A 15,731-nucleotide genomic window follows, 5' to 3' on the forward strand; every position below is an offset into this window, starting at 1 on the left:
AAGATCTGCTGTAGCGGTGTAGAATTCATTAGAAATAAATTGTCGAAAATAACTTGTTTTGTCAGCTCCAGTAGATTTTTTTGATGCTCTTCTGGATTTAACAACTGAAGTGTGCTACATGGCTGATTTCCAGCCAGAGATACTATAACACTAGTATTATTCATTCACTAAATGAAACTAATCAGTATCCTCACCTTAAATGTAAAACGGTGCCTGCTACTCTTGATCTAATGATGACGCTGAACACAACAACAGCTCAGCACCAGGACAACACAGTGCACTGCTGCAAACTTCGTCACAACACTGCAAAATATCCAGCACAGCACGCACTAAACTGTCTGGCATTTTCATGCAATTCCTAAATAACAGAACATTAGCATTCTTCACATTTCTTTGCAAGATGTTTTGCAAAAATGTAACTCAGAAACACACAATATATATATACCTCCACTACCTGATTTCAAAACTCATAAAAAGAAAAAGTTTAAAAATGCATTACAACATCACATATACAATTTAAATGTCCAGTTTTCAACATTTTTAAAAACTATGTCTATGTTAAAAATGATCAAATGCCACCAAACACTCTCACCTTTCTCTCTTTTCTTTTCTTTCCTTTCGTACTTTGTTCTCCATCTCTCAGTGTTGCGCATTAACCTCACTCCGGAAAAATACAAAAAGCTGTAAATCACCCAGAAATATTATATGTGTTGAGGTATTTGCAAGTTGCATTTAAAATTCACCGATACGCAAACAGTATGACTGATTATCTGACCTCTACCGCAGCACTAGCTAAATGCTACAGCTGCAACTTTATTTATATCTGTACCATGAATGGACTGCACGGATGAGAACGAATAAAATGACTTATCTTCTTCATAGTGAGCAAGTATCTCAGCACACAAAAAAAATAACTCATTTGACAGTAGAATGCATGAATCTGCCTTCACAATTTCATTTCTCATTAACGAAAGGTGCTAGAACACCATTCTGGATCATTCTAGCTCACCTGGAACACCTGGTGATAATTGCTTACTTAGTTAGCAAGCTACATCCATAAACTGTATGGATGCGTCACACGGACACAGATAGCTGCTGATTAGAGCTGAGTAACATCCCAAATAAAATACTAGAATTTCACCCACACATCTTAAAACGAACCACGCAGCTGATAATAACATAGCATAGCGATGCTTCAAGATTGTCTTTTGGAGATAGGTTCATATATCAGTAACAATACATAAAAACAGAAAATTTAAATAATTACGTATTACGTGCGATTTACATAATTTAAGTATCCAGTTTTAAAAAGCTTCTGTATCATATAAACTCATAGTTCCTTTGACATGTTGACTTCCAAACCCTGATGCCTTTCATGCAGCTGGCACATTCCCAGGTTATAGCAGTTCTGCCCTAATTTAAAGAGTGTGCATGTGTCCTAATGCTGATTGACCCGCAGGTATCGTGTTCATCCCAAGGGGAACTACTAGATTGTAAACATATAGCAGCTTGAACTACTCTGGCCACTCTGTAACCTTATACACAGTTGTATAAGGAGCCACGAGCATGGCTTGTCTCTTATCAATGTCATTGTCTTAGCAAACAAAAGGGATCATTATACCGGTGCTGAGAATGTTTCTATTCTGAGTTAATGGGTCACATAGTGTAAAGGCAACCTGATCCTCCTTTGGGTGGCGAAAGGAGTGAGCTGAAGGCTGACATTTTGCTGATGATAGGCCAGTCTGTGTTTTGTTGTAAGAGACGCTGGGCTTCACAGGCGTTGTCAAAACAAGAGACCCCATCCTGAGGGATTACCCGGCCTGTCTGCACACACGCCAGGGACAGGGTTGACCAGAGGGACAGCCGGGGTTGTGTGTGTGTGTGTTTGCACGTGTGTGGAAGGTGCTGAATGGAGGAAACGTAGCTAAAGGAGAATATGCCACTTCCTGTCAGTGTTGATATTTTGGTGTGAGAATTTTTAACACCATTGGAGTATGTTTCAGTTAATCACAGAAAGAGCTTGACTGGATGTAGATTATGGGGAAATTACACTGGCTACAGAAGCATACTGCGTATTGTTACCTACAGTGTTGGGAAGGTTACTTTTAAAATGTATTCCACTACAGATTACAGAATACATGCCCCAAAATGTATTTTGTAACATATTCCGTTAAGTTACTCAATGTTAGTAACGTATTCTGAATACTTTGGATTACTTAATATATTGTCATAGTTTTACAACTACATAATGTACTATTGTGTGATTTATTACTATATTACTATTACTGAAGGCTACTCGCCACGCTAGCTAACATTGTTAGCTAGCTTTAGTCTAACATTCTGCAGTCTATAAACTAACCTCAGCTAACGGCAGCTAACAATATTAGCTCGATGGCGAGTGGCCTTCAGTAATAGTAATAAATCACACAGCAATAGTACATTGAAGATACTGAAATGGGACATAACCCAGGTAGCTACCACAACTAAAACAAGCTAGTTGCAGTAGGCTAACGTTAGTTTTTTTTTTAAAAAGAACTTACTTCCAGATGTTTCTTAAGGGTTGGAGTTGGAGTCTTTTGAGCTGAGAGCATCTTGGTTGCTGGCATTGAACGGTCACAGTAGTTCCAAGTAAGAAATGCATTCCTGCCCGTGCACTGCTGTTGTGCTGGCTCCAGGACATTGTGTAACTGACGCCACCAACATTAACAGGATGCTTACATTAGAGCCTCTTATTTCGTGTTTTGTTTGGAGTTACCAAAAGTAGAGAGGGGATAGCCTAACATATAAAACAGGAAAAGACGGCCGTGTAGTCCATTTATTTTATCAAACTGTATTCTAATTATCACCTTTTTTAACAGTAACTGTAACGAAATACAGTTACTCATATTTTGTATTTTAAATACGTAACGTTGGCACATGTATTCCGTTACTTCCCAGCACTGGTTACCTACATCACATTATAGACACTTACACTTACTCACTATTACAACATTATGGAGTTAATATTTCACTTCATTAAGAGCTTCAGGTTCTTTTATTATGTCCCACTTTGTCTGATTTCCTTCTTTAACTTGTTTTACATTTTTCTTTTTGTCTTACCGTCAAATAAATAAATTACACATTCACGCCTTATTATTTGTGATTTATTTTTATTAATATTTGTAATTTTAATTTTATACTGCATACGGTGCCGTGGAAAACTATTTTATCCCCTTCTTGATTTTCTTAGTTTTTGCATATTTGTCACACTCACATGTTTCATCAAACAAATTTTAATTTCAGACAAAAATAAATATCAAATGCAGTTTTTAAATTATGATTTCATTTATTAAGTGAAAAAAGCTATCTAAACCCAAGTGACTGTATCAGAAAAAGTAATTGCTGTCTAAACCTAATAACTGGTTTCGCCACTCTAGGCAGCAAGAACTGCAATCAAGTTTTTGATAACTGGCAATGAGTCTTTCACATCCCTGTGGACGAACTTTGGCTCACTCTTCTTTGCAAAATTATTTTAATTCAGGCACATTAGAGAGTTTTAGTCCATAAACAGCCCATTTAAGGCCGTGCCAAAGAATCTCAATCTGATTTAAGTCCAGATTTTGACTATGCCACTCCAAAACCTTTTTTTTTTTGCAAGGCCACCATTGCTGTTATGTTTTATAGGACATGTTTGTCCTGCTACAGAACCCGAGTGTGCTTCAGCTTTAGGGCACAAACTAATGCTTGGACATCTGGAAGAAGTTAAGCAGCCCCAGACCTTTTCATGGCACTGTATATTGTATACATTATATGAAAAAACAGAGGAAAAAAAAGAGTGCATTCCTGAACTGCATCATACATTTACTCCATTACGCTGTAGTTTGGACCAATGCTTAACAGAGAATAAATGAATTTGAGGTGTCATGTGGGTCCTCTAAGTGCTGTGAAGTACTCAAGGAAGCTTAGGAAGGGAACCTATTTGCTTTCTCTAAAATCTAATTTCTCACTGTCTCCATTAAACTACTATACAACTCCATTAGCCATTTAACCCAAGATGATATCATTTTGTTTGAGACCTTAATTATAGTTTTCTTTGCAATTACTGACTGACTTGATCAACAAGGTTGTCCAATAAAAGCTTCCAGTTTTAGTGACCAACACATAGGATAGAATAACATAGGAGCCCGTGTCCTATAGGACTGTTTATGGTGAATACAAAGTGCTGATGGGTGTTGCAACTGTATGTTAAAGCACAAATAATGGAGCCAGATGGGACAGTTCGACATGCACATACATTTGCATACAATCCATTTATAAGAAGCAGAGTTCATCAGAAGCTTTAACTTCCAAAATTTAAAATGCTTGCTCTTCTGTAGTTCCTGATTCATCTGTTCTTGGAGAAATGGGATGAGTGCAGTGCAAATGGGATAAATCACAACAATACAACTTCCACTGGTTTAACAGTGGCTGCCACCACTCTGATTAATATCTTTGATCTAATTTTATCATCCCCGCTGAAGCTGGCAGTAAAATAAAAAGCGCCAACAGATCCCATGCCAGTGTGAGTATCACAGTCAGAGGAGTCACGACCTTGACTGTGCAGTGCCATGAATTGTCTCACATGTGCTCCATTTCCTTCCTTATATGCACGCACCGATACATTGGCACATGCGAACACCCCCGCACAAAGACATGCACTGCAAGGCCAAGACTGCCTGCAGCAGCCCGGGGGCTTCATTGTCACATTTACTTACTGCTGTTTAGGCATCATGCTGGGGGGCTAAAACGAACTCTCTTCTCCTCCCCCAACCCACGCAGTGAACTCAAACCCCACTGAAATCCACTCTGCTCATGTCCAAAACATGGCTGTGGAGCCACTGAATGCTGTTATATAGTTATTGGATTTGTCATATGGATTTCTTTCCCTTGTGGCTGAAAAGGGCCCTTTTTCTCCTTATAATTTTGGTTTGGGAGATTTTGTCAAATGAACTAAAATCAAATAAAGTTACACGATGGATGAACCAAAAAAGCCTGATTGGTGTTTCTAAAAGTGCAAACACATGCATATAATACAGTTTTATAGAGTGACTGTAGGTTACCACTTTAGTATCAGCTTGCAATGGGAGCACATCAGTCTTTGTGCCAATAAAGCTTTGGACCACAGCTTCATCTTCACTTGTCTTCATACGACTGGTACATTTGTGCATGTTCTGTGGAAGGTGCCTCGCAGTGCCCCCCAAAAAGGCTTGCGAGCTGATGTTAAAGTGGACTGGTTCATCTCTGAAAGCATTTTTTGAAAAATACCAAAATCAAGACAAATAACATCAAACTGCTGCTCAGACATCAGCTTCAACAACTAAACAGTTTTCCTCTAGTAGAAAAACAGCAGCCATCTTGGTTTTCTCCAATATTTTTCTTTTGGCTTGTTCAGAATTGAAATTTTTGGTGGAAGCTGTTGCAAAATGTTTCCATCCATGTGAGTCCTGTAGATGCGACACTGCAGCTGATGCGGAAAAGCAGACTCTGATTAGTAGGTTGGTCCTGCAGTGCAAAAACAGCTAATTACTCCTGTGATAACAAAGTCCTTTCTAGACACATGTTTCTACTCTGGGGACATCTTCGTGTAGGTGCTTTTAAACATTTGCTAAATTGTAGTTGCCTATTAATAAAATATATTATTACTATTATTATATTTCAATCTCTTTTTACTTCAATGGTTAAAAAGTTTGATCATCCTTCAATTATCTCTTAAAAAACAGCGGGGACAGAGTCCATTTCAGCAGTTTACACCCTGGACAGGTCGCACCCTATTACAGGGTAACACAGAGAGACAGACAATCATTCATGCTCACATTCATGCTATCTATCTATCTATCTATCTATCTATCTATCTATCTATCTATCTATCTATCTATCTATCTATCTATCCATCTATCTATCTATCTATCTATCTATCTATCTATCTATCTATCTATCTATCTATCTATCTATCTATCTATCTATCTATCTATCTATCTATCTATCTATCTATCTATTGTTAAGGTTCAAAGTTGAGGAAGGAGAGTACACACCACCCATGGTCCAGAAGGTCTTGGTCAAACAATGATTTTAATGAACACACGTGTGGGAAGACACTCTGTACGCAGACAGCCAGTAGTCCTCGACTTAATCAAAGCATGAACAGATATTTTATAGCATCAGGGTTTGTTTACTGACGCCCCTTCATGCGTCACCGGTACATTTTATACATAGATCAGATCAACATCATCATGACTTTTCACCTAGAAAATCATCTTCTATTTTCATGGCGTGGTACTTTCCGTTCTTATCTTAAAGTGAATTGTTCCTCTTTCTTGTCTAGACAACAAGGACGGTTCCTCTAAATAAATTTAACTAATGTGTGTGTATGTGTTGACCTCACATGCTCTTTGTGTCACCTCTTCACCTACTGTCTGTGTCTCGTCCTCAAATGCTCTTTCTCAATTCACCTGTTGCACTTCTGACCTTTTACCAGACCAGAGGCTCACTGAGACTATGTGTATGTCTTCTACTAAATAAATGTTTTAATCAAGAACCTCTACTTAAACCTTAATATAAAATGACCTGATATAAGTGTTTTGTAAGCATGTATTGCGATTCCTTCTATGGCTCCAAGTCACTTGCACAATAGATTGTCCGAACATCGCGCCGAACAAAGCTTCCGACCCCCAATTAATTGACCGAGCTCCAACTCTTTAATAAGCACAGATATGCATTGTGTATGAAATAGTCATAACTGCTTAAGGCCTTCTTAAAGCTATCTGTTACATTGTTAAAGCCTCGTCTTAGCCTGCGGCTCAAAATAACTTCCACTTCTGCATACAACTTCCTGTCAGCCTGCAACTCAGTCTTTCTGAAAGAGACACTGTTTAAACCTCTGAATGCAATATCCATGCTGCAGATTATATTCTTAATGCCATGGTACTGATGACAATTATTTAACAATAGCAGTAAAATAATTTCCCTGCTCCACACTATCTATCTATCTATCTATCTATCTATCTATCTATCTATCTATCTATCTATCTATCTATCTATCTATCTATCTATCTATCTATCTATCTATCTATCTATCTATCTATCTATCTATCTATCTATCTATCTATCTCTGAATATAATCTGTTAGCGTTACCACTGAATACCTCAGCCTACTGGTGACAAGGTTGTGGCTCTTGTGTTCAGAGTGAAAATCAAGGTATTGTCTTTCACATCACAAGTAGCCTGTTCAGTTGTACAGCTGCTGTAAGTGATAAACAGCAGCACCTGTTTTCCATAAGTGTAAATAAAGGCTGTGCCAACAGCAACATTTGATCTATATGTATGTCCAGTTCTGACCTTTGTGTTTTCAACATATCATTGATTTTTATTTCTCTGTACAGTGATGCTAAAATTTTGACTTTTTTAAAAAAAATGTTGTTTTCTTGTGGTAATAAAAGCTTCTCTCACGGCATCCATGTTTTTTATTAAATAGAAGGGAGAGAGGTAATTATTTTATAATTATGGTTTTTAATGTAAAAGGGAATTTAACCCATGCTAACCAGATATTACATACTCATATAGAGATCAAACATGGCTCATAGACAAAGTACTGTAATTACTGGGAGCAATATTGATTAAAAGGATTATATATAAATACTAGGGGTGCAACGATACACAAAATTCACGGTTCGGTTCGGTTCGATACTTTGGTGTCACGGTTCGATATTTTTTCGATACAAAAAAATGTTCATGCATTTTTAATTTGTCATTTATTAAAATTATAAATATATATTTTAACTCAAAAGTACAGTTTTTAAATTTAACCCTAACCCTTGTGCGTGTTTTTTATTTTGACAGCGAATGCGCACCTGCGGACCACTTATGTGCAGCCCTGGTTATTTAGCTCGTCATATTGCAGCCACAGAAATTCTTTTGTCCATGAAACCATAAAGCTGCACTTTCTTTTTGCCTTATAGTCTGATTTGTCATAACTTCTCCGTTTTGTGGTAAGCTTTTCTTTGGCTGTCACTTCTTCACCCTGACCTGTCTTATTTGGCTCAGCAGAACTGAAATGCTTTTACACACTCACTCACATAAGCTCAGCGATTCTCTGCGCGATCAACCTCTCACATGTTTAAGCTGCGGGAGATTTCACTTGTCATGTTTGCATAGTAAGCTAACGATTAATAAGACGATGTCAGAGGAATTGGTGCACAAATTATCATCACTCACAGATCAGTGCTGTCGCTCTCTATACACAGTTCGCACGATTGCAAAGTGAAAGCAAAAAAACAAGCGCAAATTCAAACGCGATTTCAATATGTCACATATTGACAGTGGCTCACCGATGCCAATGACATAATTACCCAGCTACATTTCTGAAAGAATGCAAAAGCATTGACATATATTTTTCCTACAATAGCCCGACGGGCAGGGAAGAGATAGATTTTGGTAGCCCGACTGAAAAAATCGCTAGCTCCAGGACGTCGGGCTAGCGATATTGCAAGCCCTGTATCTGATTGAGGAATCACTCATCTTTGGAAAAGAGAGTTTATTACAGAGAAATGGCTCTTTCCAAAATAAAAGCTATACTATCCGCTTCTTCTGGGCTATATTCTCAGCAACATAAGGAGAATCATGTGCTAACAGCTGTCTAAATGACTCGGCTAAAGTTAGTAGCATGCTTGCTTTTTTTTGTCTGCTTCCACTTGTCTTTGCACTAGGATGATGTCGGCGTAAATGTGCAGTCATATTCGTTGTGTTCCCACTAGTGCTTTCAGGTTAATCTCGTTGAAATGACCTTAACGCCACAACACGGCAAATCTCCGTTAACGAGCTACCGCCGATCACTCCGTGCATGGGGCTAGACGGCCAACACGTTAACGAGCTAACTGCGCTAACACACTAGTTCACACCAATGTAATTGAGCATTGCATGGCACATTCAACATACTGTTTTACTTTAGTCCATGACTCGCTTACCTTCAGGGTCATACGTCACATGAAAACCAAAATAATTCCAAACGCCAGATCTGAATGACGTTCAATTTGCCTGTTGCAAGGAGAGCTTAACTTCTGTCTCGCTAGCTTGCCCTGCGCTCTTCCTTCTGACTATGCTGTCTGTGTTGAGCGCTCAGTGGATCTGCGCTCGACAGTGCAGCCTAGGCGGAGTAGTCGAACGCAGATTCACTGAGCGCTCAACACAGACAGCATCGTCAGAAGGAAAATTGATAAAATAAATTACAAATGTTGTATTGTTCGATACATATGCGTACCGAACCGAAAGCACTGTATCGAACGGTTCAATATCGATACGAATATCGTTGCACCCCTAATAAATACAGGTTAGAGCCATTTTTCCTCAATCGCAGTCCAGCAATGTGAGCGTTCTTTGCTGAAATGAATATGAGTTGAGTCATCAAACACACCGGCTGTAATTTGGTTGTTGTGAGGTCATGTTGTCAGTGTTGATGTTACATTGTGCTTGTTTGCTGTCAAACACACTTTGTGAAATTGTGCTTTTACTGGAAGCGCCCTCATTCGGGGCGTGTGTACAGCGGTGTGACGGTGTATATAGTGTACACACACAGTACATATGCCCCTGACCTATGTGCTGAGGTGAGGCTGTGTCATTGCCTCTATTCCATGCTTTGTGACACCAAACGTTAGTTTTCAAAGGCAAACAAATATCACCTTTTGATTAGCTTTGCTTTATCTATTTCACTGCCAAAGTTTTAATTTCAGCTTCTCATAAAATCCTGTTTGCTGAGCGAGATTACACCAGAGACGTTATAAGGACTTTGATTACACCAATGCTTCATTTCCCCCTAAAATGTCAGATTGCAGTCTCTAATGCCATGGATCCCTCCCTCAATCCCTTGAACCCACAGTCAAAGCCTTTTTTTCCTCCCTCTCTAAGAACTGTTTGTCTTGACAGGCTGCGGATGTCACCTTTAGTTGTGGAAAAGCTTTCTTTTAACATTACTAAAAAGGCTGAACCGAGGAAAACTACGGGCAGTTCTGCTCCATTTGATTACCTGTAGGGCATGAATGGGCTTTGCCTTCGGCATCACTAACACGTAGTCCTTGAACTTTACAGAGATGCCCTTGAGCAAGGTGTTTTACTTTCATTTTAAAATAGCTTATTGGAAACAGATGATGAAACCTTGTTTCTGTATTACAGTATTTAAGTGTGACTGCTGTGAATGAGTATGGGCAGCAAGCGAGGCGAAAACAAAGCTTGGATAAAAATATGGCACGGCAAATGATCATATCTCACATTCTGCAGCAGCTAATCAACTCAGCTGTTCTTCCATGCCAAGAATTTACAGCCAAAAAACCAGCACAGTGCTCCTAATCAGCTCTAAATGACAGCCCGGATCTTTAACCATTTGCCCTGAAACACTAGCACTTTCTCCTTTCCTCCAGTCTTAAACTTGTTTGGATTTATCTTGCACGTATAGGCAAAAAGTAAAACAGCATCACTCATTCAAACAGACATTCTGGAGTAGCATTAGTAGTAAAAAAAAAAAATCCAGACAATATCTGACCAATCAAACATGAGTAAATACAAATATCTGAGTACTACTTGAACAGTTTTGAGGCAAACAACGCTCCTGTTTGTCTGCTGGAGTGTGGAAAGAAACAGGAAGAACGCTGTGACAGATTAGACACAGGGACAAACCAGACTGGACAGCAGCAAAATGCAAAGATCAAAATAGCTGAACCGAGAACTCTCAGCTCAGCATCTTTACCAACTTAAAAGGCGGCTATTAGCGCTACAAATGTAGTCAGTATAGCCTTTCACCATGAAACCTTCTATTTATTTATCTTTGTACACATTCAGACTTGTAAGGATATGAGCATACAAAATGAGTGTCTTGGGGGTATATAGCTGGAATCTCACTTGCAATGTATTCTGTCATGTGGGACAGAGCATGAGCTGGCGGTTATATCACACTGAGTGTAACCCGGCCAGGCCCACAGGCTTCCACAGCTATACCCTTGACTTCAAGGCAGGCATTAAAATGGAGGGGTGGTGGTAGTGGGGGTTGGTGGTGGTGGTGAGTGGTGGATTATTGGGTTGAGGGAGGCGATATAAACTGTGTGAGTATGTGCGTCTTCGGGGTGGGGGGGCTCTTCATCTTAACCCCTTTTCTTCCCCCTGACAGAGTGGCTGCCTTCCCCTCCTATCTTCTGTTCAATGCGATTATTAAATCTCATCAATCAAGTTCACGTTGTTATTCAGTTTAAAAGAAAAAAACAACTACATTTTCTACTTAAACAACAGAAAATACGCGTCACTGGGTGTCCTTGTAGATTCCCATTATTACGGGGGAGCTCGCTTCTGTTTTCACACACGAAAGAAAAACATTAGGAACTAAATTCAAGCCAGATCTGGGGCACAGCGGCGTGTTCCGCGTACACCTGCACGCCAGCAGACAGCGCTTTCTGTTTGAGCTGATACAACCCCGTGCGTAAAAATCCTTGGTACCTTGGTGCGTCAGGTGCAGCTCATTTCCTTAATGCAAATGCCCCACTCGCTGCGTGCTCTCACACTCTTCCACCTCCACAACAGTATCCTGCCCCGAGGAGCGACCGGCTGCCGCCTCTGCTCCTTTAAGGCAATGAGGAATTAAAGCGTCTGCAGGGGCAGGGGAGAGGGTTATTCTGTGTAATGCTCAGAGAGTCAGTGTGGTGCGATTAGAGAGCGGCAGCGGAGAAGATGCGCTTGCTCGCCTCTTGCTGGACGCACAGAGGCGATGAAGATGATCTGACTTTGGAGTCTGAGCAAAAAACCTGCTTTTCATTCTTCTGCCACCGCCCTCTCTCTTCTCTTTGCTTCTTTTCTCTTTTAGTTGTTTTAATTTTGTAACATTTTATTTATTCATTTATTTTTACCTTCAAGGATGATCCGTCTTCCAGTGTTTTATTCAGGAAACCTGAAACCGGACATTTTTCTTTTAAAGATTTAGTTTAACCATTTTTTCTAAATTTTAATTTTTGTTTGTTTCTTTCTTGTTTTCGGATTTAATTTCTTTTCCCAGGATCCGCTCTAACCCGGCTCTGACTCAGCATCACACACACACCTGGGCTTCACCCCTTCAGCATCCTTTTGAATAACAGGGACAAGCAGCAAGACGCGGAGCACAGGAAGGAGAGTCTGAGCAGAGCTCTCCCCAAGAAAATCACAGAGGCGCATTTATGCTCCGAGACATCCCAGAAACCAAATCAGTGTAACAAAAAAGTACGAAGGAGATATTAAAAGTAGAGACTTGGACCGGTTTGCTTCAAGACAGTGGCAAATGTTTAACCTTAGCCCAAGCGCACAGAAGAGAAACCCAGGGAGGCACCGGTCAGAGGAAGAAGAGAAAGCATAGCTTGGGGGGATTGAACGGAGCAGGGCATGTGGATATTGGCTTTTATCTTTTCCCAGAGCATCTTGAATGGTAAGTTGCACCTGCTCATATTTTTATTATTATTTTTATTATTATTATTATTATTATTGCTCATCACATACTGCAGAAGGCAAATCACTGGTAGACAGCTAAGTGACTGAGGAGGGAGGATGGAGGTCACCTGTGACCCACATGAAATGGATTTTATATGCTTGTCAAAAGGCTGACACCCCTGATAGAGGGGGAGAGACGGGCGAGGCATGAATTGCGTTTTAAATCCTTCAAGCTCTCCTACAAACCATTAGACCCATATCTGGCCTTCAGATATACACCCTGAACCAGGAGAAATAAAACGGCTATACCATGTTGTTAGTGTGCCTGTAGTCAGTCTGTTTAATTGCAATAGTTGGATATTATGTCAAGTTTGAATAGTTTTTCATTTGAATCATATTAATAATATTTGTTTTTGTTTTATACCAAATGATACTTATTTTTTTCTGTCACAACCTTGTTCCACTGTGGCCCTTAGTAATAAGTGACGTCTTTGATATAATGGACATTTGGTTTAACCCTTTCCCCATCCCCCACAGAGAGCATATTTTTCAAGTTCAAATGGCCTAAATTGACACTAAAGCATAAAAAAAAAGGCCAGTTTATACAAAGATCCTTAAAGGCAGTCATTCGTATTTGCATTTTAACGTTTTGGGGTTTGTTTGTTTTTTAATTAAAAAAATTAAATTATATTTCTGGCTTGAGCAGGGTGTTCGCAGCACCTGCAAAACGAGTTTTGTTACAAATGTGAGCTCAGCTTTTTGTTTATTTACCTTAAAATGTAGTTAGCAGAGAGAAAGTGTGCACCATTAGTACAAAATGTTCATGCAACGAATGTAATGAACAGTACAGGTGTAATGTTTTTGGATGAAACACAGTCCTCAGGGGTCATTTTTGTATTTTATTTGTCTGCAAATGCAAAAGTACTTCACAAATTTACTCGTGAAAAGAGTGTGAAATGCATTTTTTCCATTCAAATGCTGGAATTGAGACGTTCAGACCTGGTCGTGCATCTTGTCGCTGTTTTTCGTGTACACAAGTGCAGTTGCATGCATTTGTGCCATTGCACACATGCGAGACACCATGCAGGTATATTTGCACGCTCTCACAGTGCGTATATATGCATATATATAAAATCAATGGTGGAAAATTGATACAGTTTATTGCGTTCACTTATTGGCCAGAGTCCCTTCTACAGGGAGGGATTATGGCCGACTGGGTGTGTACGAAAACAGGGGAAGAAAAAGGGAGAGTTGAAGAAGGAGAAGGAAAGAAAATGGAAACATGTCTGGGAGACATCAGGGTGACAAGATGGGGATTGAAAAAAAAAATCAGTGGTCGTTTGCTTTTGTATGGAAAAAAAAAGAGAATTCACAAAAGAAAAATTAGGGAAGTGGGGATTTACAGGTATGAATACATTCAACCGCATCAAGGGGCTGTGATATATTATAGTATGCCCCCAAAATGGATTTTCCCCCCTCTGGCCGGAATGATAAAATAAAGCTTCGAAATGGATTTTTGTTTCTGTGCCAACGCGTTTTCGGTGCTGAGGCAACCCTCCGTCGGTGCCGTTTATTGACATTGACTCCATATAAAATGGTATCTCCCTCAGCCCAGCTTGTGCTGAAACTCATAAAGGAACAATAAGGAATCCTCATTAATCATAATCATCTGACTCTGACATTAGATCAACTGCCATGCAAGATTGTGTCCGTTTATTGCTTAAGGGATTATTGAGGAGGCCTGAGGCAACTGATAGGGATTAAGCAATAGACAGCCTTGAGTGCAGACGTTACACTTTTTGTGCTTGTTATTTGCACTGCAATCATTACACACCCACACACACATACATATATATATATATATATATATATATATATATATATATATATATATATATATATATACATGTATATGTATGTGTGTGTATAAGTGAATTTTAAAGTATCTTTACCTTTTTCTATCATTTATATTTGATTTTCCCATTATGTACAGGACCCTGGCTATATATATATATGGTTGATTATCATGAAAATGAGGTGTTCATCGGCTGAGTAGTCATTGTCAGAATGAATGAATGACCTTGTAGATGGAAGCCAGCACGGAGATTGGATTCCAGACAGTTCTTGCTGTTTCAGAGTTAGGCCTATCATGTGCACACTGGCCTGTCTCTATGGTAACCTCCTTAATGGGTGTTAGGGGCTGCGTCCTAAAACGTTCACCCATTCACTCTTCACCGTATGGGGGGAAAGAAAGCCATATGATGTGGTGTTGTGCAAAGAAAATACCATGCAGTTCAGAATTCCCGTTCATAACATTGGATAACCGGATGATTTCATTCACTAGGTTGGGCTTAATAATTCTTCACAAACTGGAAACCTTTTTAAAAAATTAAAAAATGGCACACCTGTGGAAATATTAGACTATTCCTGATGGGAACTGTGAGTTTGTCTGCAAACCGTGCTGACCTGGAAGCTCCCGACCCAAAGCTAATCACATCTCGTTACATCGTTGTGTCCACAGGTGTTATAAGCAACCATATTATAACCGAGCACCTCACAGCGCTTCTGGGTTCTCTGTGTTCTTTGCGTACATTCACTGGATATCAGCCTAATGAACTCAATTAAAGAAAGGGAAACGGATTCGCAACCACACAATGCTCAAAAATGTCACATTTTAATTGCTTTCCTTATCTTTGCAATTGATTGTTTATTATCAAAAGGAAGCAAAAGACAACCCCGGTCCTTATTACTCTTTTTATGAAAATTAAAATGTTAAATCTGACACATTCACCAGCCAAGAGGCACAATTACTTTTTGTATTCCATTTAAGACTTTATGCTCTTGCTATTTCCTGCACCTATCAAAGTAGCATCTATAAATTCAGTCATCAGTACAGGAGAGGAACCATTAAATATCTCTGCCTGAAAGTTGCCTCTGGGCAAAACTACAGCAAGCTAAACCGGCCTATTCAAATTCTCGTTGCAAAGATATAATGAGACAAGGCTTCTCACAGAGTCCCCACCAAGACTGCGATGATTTGTAGACATGCACGCGGCTTAACCCGACGCTCGTGACTTAAAAAGGACTTATCTCGTATTTCTTCAATAAACGAACTATTATGTAGAGGTCAGGAAATCATGCAATCAAATTTTGATCTCAATTAGCTGTGACCTTTCGCGGACTACACACACACACACACACACACACACACACACACACACACACACACACACACACACACACACACCAAAATAAGGAAGCTCTTCCAGAGCATCCATCCCAGT

General features: G+C 39.5%; 1 protein-coding gene across 2 annotated transcripts in view; it reads left to right on the forward strand.

Moving 5' to 3' along the window:
• The first annotated feature begins 11,523 nt into the window (after window positions 1-11,523).
• dscamb (Down syndrome cell adhesion molecule b) overlaps window positions 11,524-15,731 on the forward strand; it is a 132,166-nt gene continuing 127,958 nt past the window's right edge. The window contains exon 1 of one of the 2 annotated variants that reach the window (XM_085245510.1): window positions 11,524-12,445. In XM_085245510.1, the coding sequence (XP_085101636.1) occupies window positions 12,403-12,445 (43 nt within the window). In that variant the 5' untranslated portion in view covers window positions 11,524-12,402. The remainder of the gene's footprint in view (window positions 12,446-15,731) is intronic. The other variant, XM_085245511.1, reaches the window with a different exon arrangement.

This window comes from Mchenga conophoros, linkage group LG14 (genome assembly GCF_057382185.1).
Source record: "Mchenga conophoros isolate Kocher_MC1m ecotype Shallow Benthic linkage group LG14, M_conophoros_male_GT1.1, whole genome shotgun sequence".
Lineage (NCBI taxonomy): Eukaryota > Metazoa > Chordata > Actinopteri > Cichliformes > Cichlidae > Mchenga > Mchenga conophoros.